Source organism: Sturnus vulgaris, chromosome 26 (assembly GCF_052056855.1).
Source record: "Sturnus vulgaris isolate bStuVul1 chromosome 26, bStuVul1.hap1, whole genome shotgun sequence".
Taxonomy (NCBI): domain Eukaryota; kingdom Metazoa; phylum Chordata; class Aves; order Passeriformes; family Sturnidae; genus Sturnus; species Sturnus vulgaris.
The window spans coordinates 5,411,933-5,427,429 of record NC_142268.1 but is presented as its reverse complement, the minus strand read 5'-3'; the positions used below and the strand labels follow the sequence as shown (position 1 = coordinate 5,427,429).

The 15,497-nt window shown below is 38.6% G+C and overlaps 1 protein-coding gene across 2 annotated transcripts in view; it reads right to left on the bottom strand.

Moving 5' to 3' along the window:
* SPPL2B (signal peptide peptidase like 2B) overlaps positions 1 to 15,497 on the bottom strand; it is a 31,846-nt gene that overhangs the window by 11,913 nt on the left and 4,436 nt on the right. For both annotated transcript variants that reach the window (XM_014884346.2, XM_014884345.2), the window contains exons 2-13: positions 11,216 to 11,335; positions 8,957 to 9,139; positions 8,164 to 8,253; positions 7,665 to 7,804; positions 6,690 to 6,832; positions 5,794 to 5,890; positions 5,534 to 5,650; positions 4,053 to 4,134; positions 3,167 to 3,241; positions 2,971 to 3,033; positions 1,525 to 1,624; positions 485 to 562 (exon numbers count right to left, since the gene is read on the bottom strand). In XM_014884346.2, coding sequence (XP_014739832.2) covers positions 485 to 562; positions 1,525 to 1,624; positions 2,971 to 3,033; positions 3,167 to 3,241; positions 4,053 to 4,134; positions 5,534 to 5,650; positions 5,794 to 5,890; positions 6,690 to 6,832; positions 7,665 to 7,804; positions 8,164 to 8,253; positions 8,957 to 9,139; positions 11,216 to 11,335 — 1,288 coding nt within the window. The remainder of the gene's footprint in view (positions 1 to 484; positions 563 to 1,524; positions 1,625 to 2,970; positions 3,034 to 3,166; positions 3,242 to 4,052; positions 4,135 to 5,533; positions 5,651 to 5,793; positions 5,891 to 6,689; positions 6,833 to 7,664; positions 7,805 to 8,163; positions 8,254 to 8,956; positions 9,140 to 11,215; positions 11,336 to 15,497) is intronic.

The following is a 15,497-nucleotide window of genomic DNA, read 5'->3' as shown; positions in this document are numbered from 1 at the left end:
TAAAGAAGAAAACTGATCTAGAGGTGTTCTAGTCATCTAGTCATCATAATGAAATTCCCTGCATCATAGGTTATGGATTTTTAGAATGCACAAGAAATTAAGAACAAAGTCATAGGATGATATCCCTGAACCTGAATTCTCATGCATAATCAACTCAAAGATTCATGAATCAAGAAACCACAGTGAGTAACTGCACACATGTCAAGATAGTGTAACTACAAGGGGTAGACTAGGGCTCTTGGCAGCCATGGTAACAGGAAGCAGGTATGGCAGGTATGGCAGACAAAACAGCTCAGAAAAGCAACATCAGCTAGTTTGGTGATGGAAGATCTAGCCTTGAAAGCACTTAGCTAAATATTTCTGATTAATAATAAAAGGAGGAAAAAGATAAAATCCCCAAATGATGCCATGCAAGACTGATGACACGCTTTTAGAGGGAGCCACTCCTGCAGGTCTTGTGTTCAGGTGGCACTGTGGTACATACCTATTGTGCAGGCTACAAAATAGACTCTGGATGACTGCACCTGAATATCAAATCTATGGCAATAGGCTACCAGTAAGCCTAGGAAAAGAAAGAACAGTTACAATATGCTTTCAACCTAGTCATGCACTTCATGATAAAAACAAAACAATCAAACCAGCTAGGAACTTTCAAGATTTTTTTCCCCAAAAAAACTTCCTTGGTACCCTGTGTTTAAGCACCATGACAACGTATCCAGGAGGCTGCACAATTTACAAACCAGTTATCTGATGGCACAAGCCCCATGCATTGGAAGCACTCCAAAAGTAAAATAAACAGCTACAAACTGCAGATCATGGATAAAAATGGCATCCCATCCCTACTAAACATTTGTAAAAATACAGTGTTCACAATAAGAGCAAGAGTAAGTTCAGCCCTTCAAGCTGATACTGAAGACAGGAGAATTTTATGGTTAATGACTATGCCTGCCGCAGCTTGGGGGGAGGGGGAAGACTAATGGGGATGACAGAGTTCATTATTTTCCAAAACACAAGAAAGTAATTAAATGATTTCTCAGCAGAAATCTGAAAGCCAGAAGATGCATAAATTTTTCACCAATGGTGATGCCAGGGACAGTTCTATATACTATCTACATACTAAAATCAAATTTGAGAGAAGTTGTGATAGAAATACTGGATGTAGTGTGACTAACAGGAAGTTTTGAGTGGTCAGGCATCTGTACTTACACCATGTACAAATGGACAAATAATTTCCTCTATCACCACACTATTAAAGATGCTTTATAGTATAGAATCAGTTGCTAAATCAACTCCTGCAATTTCTCTACATTTCTTCACATCACTGCATATGAAACTGAACCATAAGATAAATGTGCATTTTTCTTGCAGAAAAGGTGAATAGTGCACAAAAACCCCTATACTTGAAAATATATCAGGTTTATAGTAGTCAAATCAAACCTACCACTTGAAGCAGCAGTGCAAGAGAAATAAACTAATATGACAATGCAATGCAACATGTAAAATTCTTAACATGCTAACCAATACCTGGAACTAAAATGTCTCCAAATCCTAGGAGAGAAAAAGGCCTGTCACACAGAGCCAACGGTGAGGAATTCAGTCGTGGAACCTTCAGGACCATTGGGAGCTTGGAACGAGAGAGACATGTCTGATGAAATGCAAAGGGACACTACCTACCAGAACCTGCTCCTGTTGTACTCAAAACCGCAGGCTTAAAATACAGCAAATGTATCAAAACACGTTCATTACATACAACATGACTGACCACTAATAAAATGCATTTAAGATGGGAGCAATGAAATACTTTCTAAATACTATGTTAATTTCAAAGTCCACACATACAATTGGGTATCAACTCTGCTTTAGCTGCAGGTATGTACAAAATTTAGGTAAGCTGCTACACACATAAGAAATAATAACCTAGACAGTTCATTCACCTGGGTGCAATGAAAATCTCAAAAGACAAAGACATGAATAATGTTAAAAAGTCATTTTTCAAATAAATTTAAAGATTCTTCCTCACCCCCAGTGTTGCTACTTAAGGCATAATTTGCAATGTGAGGCACAGTATGCCACAGTCCATTGCAAACCTGTATTCTCTTTATTACAGTACATTAAAGGAACTTTATTTTCTTTTTTCTTTTCTTATATCAGTGCCAAAATAATTTTATATGCTTATATTTTCATTATTATTTTATACAATTCATTCTATGCATAAAGTTGAATCCAAAGGGGTGCTAAAGGGGTACAGGAGAGAAAACAAAAGAAGTCAAAGAAATTAGTATGGACTGTATGGATTGATCCATGTCCTGCAAACAACTATCTTCTTTGCTATTTTCCCACATGACACTATTACATTCATTGCTGAAATAGATCAAATTAATCCTTAAATTAACAAAACCAGGTTTTCCTACAGACTAATAGTTTTGTTTTGCTCACTATATCTCACTGTCTCCTACATCTCACATACTTTCCTCCCTGAGTCAGCCACATCTTGTAAGGTGTTCATGCAATTGGCTCTGTCCAACGGTGCAAACCCACTGAACACTGACTTCTGTTTTCTTCTGTCTCCAACTTGTGTTTCTCTCCTTTACCTATAGACTCATCTTTCCATAAAGCAAACGTCAAAAAAGGGAAGGAGGGGGAAGAGACAGACTGATTATGTTTTATCTCTTTAGGAAAAGATGTCTATGTTTAATTAGCAGCAAGTTAATATTTACAGATGTTGTCATGATTTTGTGAAGCTGAGCTAACTAGCTCTCTTATATTGAAACCCTGTCAAAAAAGATATAGGAAAACCAAAGCTGGTGTGATGAACCACTACAATAGAATAGACATGCAGGAGCACTTATTCCCACATTAAGTTCTTTTCAAACTGGCATCTTAATTTCAGCTTTGTGGTCTTGAATTTTAGAAAAGTTAAAAGTGCAATAGCTGAAAGTTAGTGCCAGATTTTCAGACAACATGCAGTACCTTTTCATGAGTGGCAGAATCAGATGGGCCTGCAGCCACCTCCACCATTATACTTTCCCCAGTCTAAAGAAAAAAAAAGGGAAAATTGTAAATCAGCATTTTACTCGGCAGCTCTGGGATCATTTAGGAACACAGAGAAACAAGTCATTACACTTTGCTCTGTGGGCAGCAGGCAATAGAGAAGTACCTTACTTACCTTTGTTAGAAAGGGCGTGATAAATACAAAGAATACATCATACACAAAAAGAACCAGGAGGAGTAAGGTACAACCCTGAAAGAAGAGACAAGATACTTGGTATTTACACACTATGCATTAGCAAACAGCAAAGAATTAATAATTAGAAGGCCATTCAAAGAAAAAGCTAACAAATACTAAAACAAGTAATTCATGTATTTTTCTCAATTCCTAAATATTTTATATGGAGGAATCTAAAGGGTCTTATATCCACCATATAAAAGAAAGTAATTCTTAAAACACAAAATTACACGTTAGTGCCCAAAAGTCTTTATCTTGTAAAATCGGGAAATGGTGGCACTTCAATTTGCTGGGAAATATGAAGGATCTCTGCATCTGGAGGATGCCAGGCACAGCTTGAAAAACTATACACCCATTTACTGTCAGTGTATACAAACTTACAGGTGAAGATAATTTGAAACGAGTTTGAAGAGCTGCTTAAGGACAACTAAATGAATAATGATGATTTTTGTCTTAGGATACTGACTAAAGTCAGAAAGATTTGAAAAAAACACTAGACTGATGCACTAGTTGTATGTCAATTTGAAAAACAAAATCAAACCAATCAGAACAAAACCAACAAAATACCCAAATACTAAATACATAAATAAATATGTGGTGTGTGATTTACTAGTCAACATACTACAGAATCTACAGAACAATCACATGCCACTTATTGGTCTTCATTATACTCATTGCATCCCTTTTTTCCGTGCTACATATGAATGGAAGTGCATTTCCAAAGCAATATACTCCATTATAAGTGACTCCTCTGTTCAAACACATACATGCAAACTTTTCTTCAACTTTCTTCTTAAATTCTTTAACTTCTGTTTAACTTTCATACCTTAAATGTAGGCAGGCGAATTGTTTTCAACATGTAGAGACAGAAAGCAATTCCTAAAGCATCTTGCAGAACCCAGGCCCACCTTAAAAAGAAGACAGCAACATTTTTGAAGGAAATAGCAGGAAAAGCAGACCAAGCCTTGTCCTCACTTAGGACCTGCTTGGGACAAAAAAAACCTTTATTCATTGCTTGAACCCTTTATTTATTGCTTGAAACTGACACTGCTGTCAGCATGAATTTACAAATGGGAAGTTGCTCTTCATCAACTTGATAACCTTCCACACAGAAGTGCCTGGGAGATGAGGGAAGAACTGTGCCATAGTATCCATCTAGACTCAGTAAGGCTTTCCATGACAATCTTCCATAAAATCTTCACAGAAAAACTGATGAAGTACAAACTGAATGAGCAGTGAGGTAGACTGAAAACTGGCTGAATGAGGTCAGTGGATACCAAAATGGCAAGTGCTGGGGTCCTTTGTCCTGTGTATAGCACCTTTGCGTGCTGAGGCAAATTTACAGCTGGGCCTGTTTTTCAAGTTGAGTATATAAGTGCTCTTTGCTTTACTCTCAACTGCTAGGGTCAAAGAGAAGTAGGATCTGAGATAAACAACACCGAGGTTTCCCAAAAATTGCTATGGTCTAGGTACAATGAGAGATGAATTGGATCAATACCTGTGGACTTGCTGATGGAGTCTCGTGCAGGGGACACTCAGGCCCACTCCAGCTCTGAGGCAGAAAATTAATTTCCTAGTCCTAAATATTGCAGGTTGGAACATCTCTATAGTACTGCTGCATGCCTCAGTCTGACACTCATCTCTCTAAAAGGTCTTTCAGAGTTGATGATTCCTGGATTTGAGTTCTATCATTGGATGATCCACACAGAACACAGATCCCACAAAAGCAGTAACATGCTTTCAAAGTACAAGTACTGAACCCCCAATAGAGGTACTAAGAAGATGAACACAACCTTTGCACATGGGGAAATTGGAATATCTGGGAGTGCGATAAGAGGTAAAAAACCCCAAACAAAAACCAAAACAGAACACTACATAAAAGATCCAACTCTAACAAAAGTGGCAAGAGCATGCTACAATTAGGTACTACAGCAACACTGGGTGTAGAGAATTCCTGACTCATACAAGAAAGCGGAGAGAAACTGAAGATCTGACAATCTTACCAGTTCTTATTCTCATTAAGAAGTAAGTTAGACAACTTGTGTGCAAATTTCCATATCACTTCTGAAAAGCTGTCTTAAGTCAAAGAGATCAGAATACTGACTGGGACTCAGAGAAATTCAAACTTAAAAGAAACAGTTTTCTGTAATTTAAACGAACAAGAAAAAGACAGAGTACATAAGGAACAACTAAGAATTTTTGCCTGTCTCTACTTTTTTTTCCTGTTATTCCTAATTTCTGGATACACACTTATTTATACTATAAAGCATATTACAAATTTTAGCACAGAAACTAATATGTACTTACTGATCTTCATTTCTGAAGATTCCCCAGATTACACTGACAGAGATACAAAATACTGCCAAGAGCAACATCCGAACCTGGGGACGCTTGTGAAAATAAGGCAAGTTGTTGTCTGGGATTCTGAAAAAGAAACACACCAAAGCTACAGTTGTCTATGTAGATAGCCTCTTCCTTTATAAATATTTTGAAGCATGAAGCCACCTTTTAAACCCCACACCTACCCAACAAGTTTCCCTATTAAAATTTTGAAAGTTGCCACATACCTACACTTTCCCAAGGGGAATCTTCTTACAAAGGGAGACAGACAACTGTAAAGACCAATCGAGGCAGCCAGGCAGAATATTCCTATTATAACATAGACTGAGGGGAAAAAAGTATTAGGTCCAAGTAAGATAAGGCAAGAGATGCTTTCTTCGTCTCCTGGCTGAATAAAGAACAGACAGTCAATAAGGCTAAATTAGAAATAAGGCTTACATTTCAACAGTGAAAGGTAAATTCGGAGACTTCAAATGATTGATTAGACCTGTGCTCTTTAATTCTAGCTCCTTTTACTCAGGTGTACTTTATGTAATACCTATTTAAACAAATCAAAACCTCTATCCTAACCTTAAATTAAGTCATAAGCTTCAAAGGCAACCTATGGTGAAGCATTTATCTTCTCTATATGAGTATACAGGAGCACTGTAAGCAAATATCAAAATCACTAAGTAGCAAAATGAATCAATACTGATGGGATGCATGTTTCACTGCTTCCTCAGAAATACAAAGAAGCAGTAGGCTCTCATGGTTATTTTGTCAATCTGATGAGTGATCAATAGAAAATTATAATCTTTATAAAGATAAAAAAATTATCCTTGATCTTGACTTCAAATTGAACAATAATAGAAAAGAATAGGTCTGAGAACACCTTTAACAAAAATAAAAGGTGGAAAATAATAGGTCTTTAATGTTTGGAAGAAGCTTTATGACCAACCTCACAAAAAGAAGGATTAGAAATCTAATCAGTGAGTTTTCTTACAGTATTTTAAATCATATTGGGATGAAGACACATGACAGAAGAGAGATGTTTCATTATTATTTTCACAATAAAATGTTCTTTGAATGATGTCAGCCTTGTGATATTCAAGATGTACCGATACAAATACAACCTTAAGAGTACCTAAGTGGTCATAGAAGAAATAAAGGAGGACGAGCATTGAGCAGCACATCACTACAAACACACAGATCATTATGGGAGTCACATCCACTGTTTCATCATCATGCTTCTCTGCCCCATCATCACGCTTGTGCTTCATGTACCTCCTGAAAGAGAAACACAGCTACAATCAGTTCACTCCTTCTGCAACCAAATATACAAGGACGCTGAATCTACAGCATAAAACACAAGGGGCTGAAAACATGTCACAACACCAATGCCTGCTTTGATTCCCATGCAAGTCAGTGGAACACCGTATTTTCCATGGAGGTATGAAGATAAGCTGTAATGCAATGTATATACCAGTAACTGCTGTGTTAACTTATCTAAAGTACTATTTCATTTGCTAAAAACTCAGCTGAATCCTGAAAACTACCACAGAATAATTTACTAACTTCAGAAGAAATCCTTAAATCAGGTTGTGTATACAAAATAAATGTTAGAAATAAGTGTGGCACAATGACCTCCTTCTCCCAGTCCCACTTGGTGGGAAAAAGTAACCATAAAATTTCATTTAAAAACTGGTAACAAACATAGCATATGTTAGCCATCCAATCAATCTAGTTTGGCCTTTGGCAGTAAAAGCAAATTTTATTATTTTTTTACAATGTATTTTTGTGGTGAAATTTTACAAAAGCCTGAACAGGAAGCCTATTACTTAATAATTTTCTTTCTGAGGTTTTCAAACGTTTGGTCTTTTGACAGGGCAAAATCCTAAGATTATCTACATGCAATTTATACTCCATTGATTTCCTACAGTGACCAAACCAATGCAAGGCTCAGGGCATTTCAAACCTCACATCATCATTTTCCCATTCTGGCTAAAGAGTCTCCTAACCTCACTAGTAGAGTTGCCAGGTGATGCTTACATAAACACCTTTTTTTTTTTTTAATTGTGAATAATACAGGAAAACTGGCATACTGCATTCAGTTACTCACTTTTTCACATCTCTGCTTCCTGCCCAGTAGCCTCCAATTGCAACAGTCCCCACAGCCATGACAAAGATAATCACCATGTTGTAGTCCAGCACAGGTTCATTTGGTGCATACATTGCTCCTTTCACTGAGCTGCCAAAACTCTGTGGAGGTAAATACAAGTTAGGAAGGATATTCAAAAAGCCACCTTAGCAAAGGTTCACTTACTTAATTTTCACTAAGCAACCTCAGAATCAGGCTTTATTATAAACACATAAGAGCCATCTATTGGTTCCTCTATTAGTGATATTTATTTCTAGCACCAGGCTGAATTTTGATTTTATTCCGAAGACTGAGAAATAATCTCCCTAGAGATTTGATTTTTTTTTCCAAAACACAATAATGCAATCTTCAAGAATACATTCTCTACATATTCAAAGCTCTTAAGGTGGACTTAATACTGTTGAGCAGTGACTCATTTACATAAGCTAATATAAATGAGAGCTTTTAGTATTGAGTTTACCTTGCCAATATCTAACATATCAGTATAGCTAAGCAGAGCCACAGGAATATCAATCTCTTCATACTGACTCCTATTACCTCCAGGAGGAACCTGAAAGACAGTTCAAACCAGGTAAAAATACGTTTATTTCAGCAAGTACTTCTACTCCTTCAAAAGGGTTAAAGTTGCAAGTTCTGTTTCTGCTAATTTGAAAAATATTGTAGAAAGGAACTTACTGACAGCTAACACTCAAAAGTTAAAATATATGCCTGTTCCCAGTAAAACAAAAGTAATGTAAGACCGTAACAGCAAAATGCAGTAACTAAATTTCATGCAGTATCTTTTGCACATCAGGGTCACGGGTTTATGACTAGTGTGTGCCTCTAGTATCGACCAGGACTCAAACCTACTAATTTTATTTTCAAAACTACTAATTTTAAAATACATGCTGTTGATGCTCCAGCTGAATCTAAAGCACTACATTCAGTGTGGTATTAATGATGGAGTCACAAATCCATCTCATCCTTTGACTCCAGTATTTCATTTGGAACAAGGGCAATTCTGAGCCCTCAACTTGAATGTCACATGAGCTCTGTGCTGACTCTTCCTACTTAAATGAGTGCCTCCTGTTTCATTCATTCTTCCATCAGATGTATGGCATTCACACATAACTATGCAACATATGCACATGCAGGAACACATGCATTATTTACTTTAAAGAGGAACATCAAATACCAACAATGTGCACTGAAGACAAGACAGTATCTAGCATTAGAGGAGTATCAGCAGCATAGGAAGATAAAAAGCAACTTACCAGTCTCTCTCTACTAACAATTAGCAGTCCACGAGCCCCATTTATCTGAGCAAGCCTCACTTTCTCATAGAAGGTGCAATTTCCTCTCATCACCATGGGTATTTGATTATTAAATCCCCCATCAGGTACATCAGAAGGAGAACACAAAACAGACGCTGTCTGATCCTGCAGTTGCAAGAGTGACTGAAAAATATAAATTAGTTAAACACAAAATAATTAAAAAAATCAAGAGCAGAAGCCAGAGTTTCTAAAGAGTAATTTTAAACTTTCCAGTAATGGAGTGGTAGAGTATTCTCAGAGCAACATGAAAGCTGACACAGTGCTACCTTCTCTATTACGTAGAGTCCTGCCTTGTTTCACCTTATTGTACAGAATTCTGCTAGTAATAAAATTTGGGATATGACCTTCACTTGCATTTATTTTCTTCAGCATCGTTGCTGTTCTGATGCACACAGCCAGGATGTGGGAGGAGTACAGCAAGGTTTTATCCTTGCTGGGGTGGCAGAGTGGCAGGCTGGGATGATGGAGGGTATGAACAGCCAGAAACCAAAACACAAGCTGGGGAAAAGTACAGAAGCATAGGCAATAAACTTACACGTTGAAACCTACTGTATCCAGTGACCTGAGGTTCTGGATTCTAAAGTACTTCTCTCACCACTTGTGAACCAGAGACTTAGTAAGCCTATCCCAATTCCTTAGTTTTGGCCCCCCTCATACCCAAAGGCATCTAATCTTGTGTTTCAACAGGAACATCCCAAAGACACTTCAAGGTTTTAGAAATAACACTGGCATGAATTGTTCCTTGTAAAATCTAAACAACCACCAGCATCTTTGCCCAGTTCTCTTTGTAAGTCACCTGAAAACTGCAATTATCTACCAAGCAACCAAGCTATGCTAAGTGATGCGGGTCTCAGCCCTTTGCTGAGGTGAGCTGTTAGATTTGAGAAGAGTCACGGTAAAGTTTTAACCTGAAAAAATGACACATGGAACAGTTTGTATTAGAAATCCACAGGTACATGATACACAATACCTGTGTAATGAACTCTACTGTTTTAGGAGGGAAAGGGAAGTGTCAGGCAGTCAGCAGCTTCAACCTTATTCAGAAAACTGCTGTCTCCAGCCTGACCTCTAGAGACAGGGAAATGCTCCTATCCACACTTCCTGGTTGTCCAAGTTTCAGAGCACAGAGCACAACATAAATGCAGAGTGAGCTCAGAATGGTGCACTGCATTGCCTCAGTTAATGAACTGTACGGCTGGAGCACTGAAGGAAGAGGAACAAGAATGTGAAAGAAGGGAAAAGCAGGAAAGAATCAAGCAAGGAGACAGGGATTGGCAAGGGATATAGCACACACTACCCAAGTGTCTGTGCAAGCTGTTCTGGACTACACTGGCTCCTGCAGAGCTACGGACACACGACGCTAGTGAATTTTTATGAGACTGATTTAAACAAGGTGTCTACAGTACCATCCCCAAATTTCCTAAGGACCACAGTCAGTCATGTGCTGATTCACATCCACAGTCAGGGCAAGTGCAAGAGTTTATCAGCTGAGTCTATACAAGGCAAAGGTAACTACTGATGTATCTAGGGACTAATCTTCAGTTGCAATAAAGCCACCAGAAGTAACTGAGACTTGCCTACACATTGGTAAGGAACTCTAATAATTCTGTGGGGCACTCAACTGGGTGAATAAAATGAACCAAGTATCAATCAACTACATGTTCCCCTATTAGTAGCTCATTCAAAGAGCATTTGCTGATTTCATCATTCAGTGCCAGTAACTTTTTCTCACAGAAAAGACTGAAGAATTTACAAATTTTTCAGCTCATACAGCTTTGGATAATGTAGCAAAAGCTTGACACAGTTTAAGACTTCTTAATCTTGCACTTGACACTGAGAAAGCACTAAAGGCCACAGCTCAATACATAAGAAAAACTATGTGGTATCTTCTTGTATCATGCTGATGTACAAACACTCCTTTGCAAGCACAGTTATGTGCCATTTTAATTTCATTGATCACGTAATTAAAGAAGAGTATTTCTGTTTTGAACAGCAATAGTCATTATCTTTGCACAATGCCTGGAAATGAACATTGCCATCCTAGCACTGCCTAGTGATCTTAAGAGATAAAATATTTTCTAAGCAGAGCAAACAAAGGAGTTGCTTCAAATTCTACTAATCCAAATGAGAAATCAGAAGTTTCCTTGTAACAAAGGCATTTTAAATATATTTTTTGTCATCAGTTAGCTAGGTACTTACAGCTTTACCCAGATCATGTGGCAAATGGGCCCACTGAGAATTGAAGAGAATACAGTAGTCTTTTCCTTTGCTGCTCCCCTTCTCTGAAAGGACATGTACCATCCCATACTCACAGTACACCTGAAAATGTAACAAAAAATTTCACAAGAATTTTAGGTTACATAAAATATCAGAAGTGAAGGCAGTAAAGAAAAACGTAAGAGTCTACAAAGTTTCTGCATTTGTGCAGGTAGGACAGTGGAATTTGTTATTATTTCCATCATATTTCAAAGAGAGACTTCAGATACATTAGGCAGATTCTCTTCTACACAGCAATTGGTCAAAGAATCAAATGAAACAATACTGGATGTGTTTAAAGAAAAAAACCCAAAACCAACAAACCAAAAGCCAACCTCAAACAACACAGATAGACTGGTGCACTTATGCATATAATCACAGCAAGGGAAAGAAGCTGGACTAATGCAGAACAGATATGAGACTTGGAGTGCTCTGTTCAGCTCTGGAGCTCCCAACAGCAGGAGGACGTGGAGCTGCTAGAGCCAGGCCAAAGGAACCACGGAGATGCTCCAAGGGCTGGAGCCCCTCTGCTCTGGGGACAGGCTGGGAGAGCTGGGGGTGCTGGAGAGGAGAAGGAACCAGGGAGAGCTGAGAGCCCCTTGCAGGGCCTAAAGGGGCTCCAGGAGAGCTGGAGAGGGACTGGGGACAAGGGATGGAGGGACAGGACACAGGGAATGGCTTCGACTGCCAGAGGGCAGGGCTGTATGGGACATTGGGAAGGAGTTCTTGGTTGTGAGGGTGGTGAAGCCCTGGCACAAGGTGCCCAGAGCAGTGGGTTGCCCCATCCCTGGAAGTGTTCAAGGCCAGGATGAATGTGGCTTTGAACAGCCTGGCCTAGCTCACCCCATCTCAGGGGCCTGGAAGCAGATGATCTGTAAGGTCCCTTCCCAGTCAAACCATTTCATGATTCTATGAATAAGGCACCAACTCCTCAAAGTATAGCCTGAAATAATGATCAATTCTAGATTTTTATCACTCCAAACTCAACCTTGGACATCTTTGCTGAAGATGTGGCAAGACCCCATAGCAGTAACAACTCTTTTTCTGTCCTAGGTAGCACAAGTAGACTCTAAAGTCTACTTACTGCATTTACTTATCTCTGCTTCAATGACCAGTTGTCACTTGCCAAAACTCCAACATTTGCAACAATATAAATAGTGAAGATTACATATCTAAGATTTATAATTAAAGGCCTATCCTGGGTCTGGCTGGGATGGAGTTAATTTTCTTTACAGCAGCTGGTATGGTGCAGTGTTTCAGTTCTGTGCTCAAAACAATGCTGATAACAAACTAATGTCCTAGCTATTGTTGAGCAATGTGCAGAGCATCAAGGCCTTCCCTGTTTCTCTCCCTGTTCACCCAGTGAATAGATGCCCAGCAGGTTTGGAAGGGGTCATAACCAGGCAGATGACTCAACAAAGAGATATTCCATAGCATGTCATGTTCATTTTTATAAGGAGGTTAGCTATTTTTTGCATCATGTACATGTTAGAATTCTCTCGAAGAAGAACTGGAAACCGAGATAACAGAACCCAGATCCTGTAGTAACACTAAGAAAGAGAACAAGAACTACAGCAAAACTAAACATAGTAACATGCAGTAATCTATCAGTTTTAGGCATCTCAGTTGTGATACACAGTATGTAACCTGCTTGCTCAGTGAACTGCTCACACCACATCTAAGTTTAACACAAATATTTTCAGCTTCCCATTCTTGCAAAAAATACACAGCAAACACAGTAACTTCCTTGTTATTTTGGTTATGTCAGATTGTACCAGGCCATTTTCCAGCAAAACTGAAAGATCTGGGGGCTCACAAGTAGGACTAGCAAATACTTCCTTAACACAGACTTTCTCACAAATCTTATTCTTCATGATGAAGTCTGTTCTTTTAAATGTCTGCTTCTTCCCTTCCCTGTGGATAGTGACTCAATTTTGTGAGTACTAGGTATATTCCTTATCTGCCACCCAAAAAGCTGAACCAAAATCACCTACTAGACTATATACATATAATGTATGTATGTATATACATAACCTGCAAAATAAAGTACTTTTGTGGAGTTGATGCAGTTGACTGTTTGTACCCCAAGTCCTAGTAGATGTTCACCCAGGGAATCAAAAAGTAGGAAGACAAAACAATTCTGGAAGTACATACAGCTTCCCTATCACTAGTGGTGGTTTTCTTTAACTCTGATTAGTGGTGACTTCATTCTCATATTAACTGAGCCAAAATAATTGTACATGCTCCCTGATCTTGGAAGTGGTTGAAGAAACACAAAGTATATCATGAGGTCTGTTCATACTGTTCTAAGGACTCTGAAATGAATCCTCCTGGCCATTTCTAAGTTGCAAACAGGTGCAATGGTTCTCTTGCTGACAAGGGGCTCTTGTCCTCGCTTGAACAAAAACCATCAGAGCATTGCTTTAACAATCAGCCATCAAGTTCTACAGGACACTTCTGTGCTCCTCAGGGCAGCAACACTGGGATTTGCAGGCTGTCTTGGGAGGACTGTCAGGCACCATCTGAACTCATTGAAAAACTGTAAGTTATGAAGTCTTTCCTTTATACAAAATACTGAACATCAGCTCCTCAGGGTGAGGTTTGCTGTGACCATCTGGTCAGGTCTGAACATCAACACAGTAAGAATTCAATTTCAGATTAAGATCTGACCAGCTGATGCAAAGAGATTTTAATGCTTCAGATAAAAAATACATTAAGATACAAAACAGTGCACAGAAAGCAGGACAAAATCTAACTTTTAAAATGTAATGCAATTATACAAATCCAGATCAAAGCTTCTTTTTGAAGGAGAGTCTTGCTGATCTTCAGTTGCTGCATTAGAACCTCACAGTGCTCTTGCAGAGCGATTTCAATTGTTCAAGTAGTGCTGTCTGGTAATAGATTATAAGAGGACAATGCTGAGAGCAAATGCAAATCATATCTGTTTTTTAGCTTCATATAAGCTATGAGATAGTCATGGAAAAAAACTGACCACATATGAAATGCAGCAGTCTCAAAATACTATTTCAGCCCATTGATTTGGAAATCCAGTCCTTAGGAATACCAAACACTTTAATGTGACTGGATTCTTCCTATTATAACTCCTATTATAATTTTTGTCTTCCCAGAGCCTTCCATTCCTATTGTAACAGGAAGTTTCTCCATTTTATTGTGGATACTCATTAATCCTTACCAGCACTTAGCACTTGGAAGTTTGTTTAAAAGCATACATAAAATATCTAAAACAATATATGTACAATATATGATCTGGTTCTCATCTGAACTAGTCACACATTTAGTTTCTGATGGAACGCTGTCATTCATTAGTAACCCCAGGACACAGGAGGAGGACAAGACTATCAGTTCACAACCAGCAGCAGGTTCAAAAAAGCCAAAACCAACCAACCAAAACCCCCTCAAACCAAACAAAAAAGACCCTAAGACCCCCTCCTGCCCCTGCAACCATCTTATCTTTCTACCAACCTCCTTTATGTCATATTCCTCTCTATCCACACACCCAACTCCTTCCTTTCCACTCTTCCATCTCTCTTTCTCCAGTCCAGCACTCAAGCAAAACTGAAGTCATTGACTAAAGGTATGTTTAATTGCTCTGCTTCAGCTTTCCCCAAGGAAATCACTTTGTGCCAACCATAACTGATGAAACTTTGTTCTGGAGAGAAATATGATGTCATATCTCTAACCATCGCTGCTACTAATTAGAAAGTTGTGACAGACTAATTTGTCAATAGCTAGTTTAACATTCATAACCTAAACACATTAATGATTTGATAATCATGCAGTTACACCCTTACACATACACCTCACACATCTGTTTCCTCATGCAGCAGCTGAGAAGCAAGATGCTAAAGGTGACTGGAGTCAGCAGCAATATCGTATCTTAACATGCTTGTTCAAAAATCCGTGAAAATAATTCATGACTCTTACTTCTCCGTCTTTATTTCAAACTCTACTACACAGAAGCTACCATTACACCCCTAGGAGACACTCAGAGTAAAAAGATGATTTTTGGAAAACTTTTGAGAATGGTTTGGGGAGGGACCTTTAAAGGTCACCTTGTACAAACCCCTGGCAATGGGCTGGGAAATCTTCAAGCAGACCAAACCTTGTTAAACATGACCTTGAACACTTTCAGGGATGGAGTACCCATCTCCCCTCTGGACAACCTGTGCCAGTGTTTTACCACCCACATTGTAAAATCGCTCTT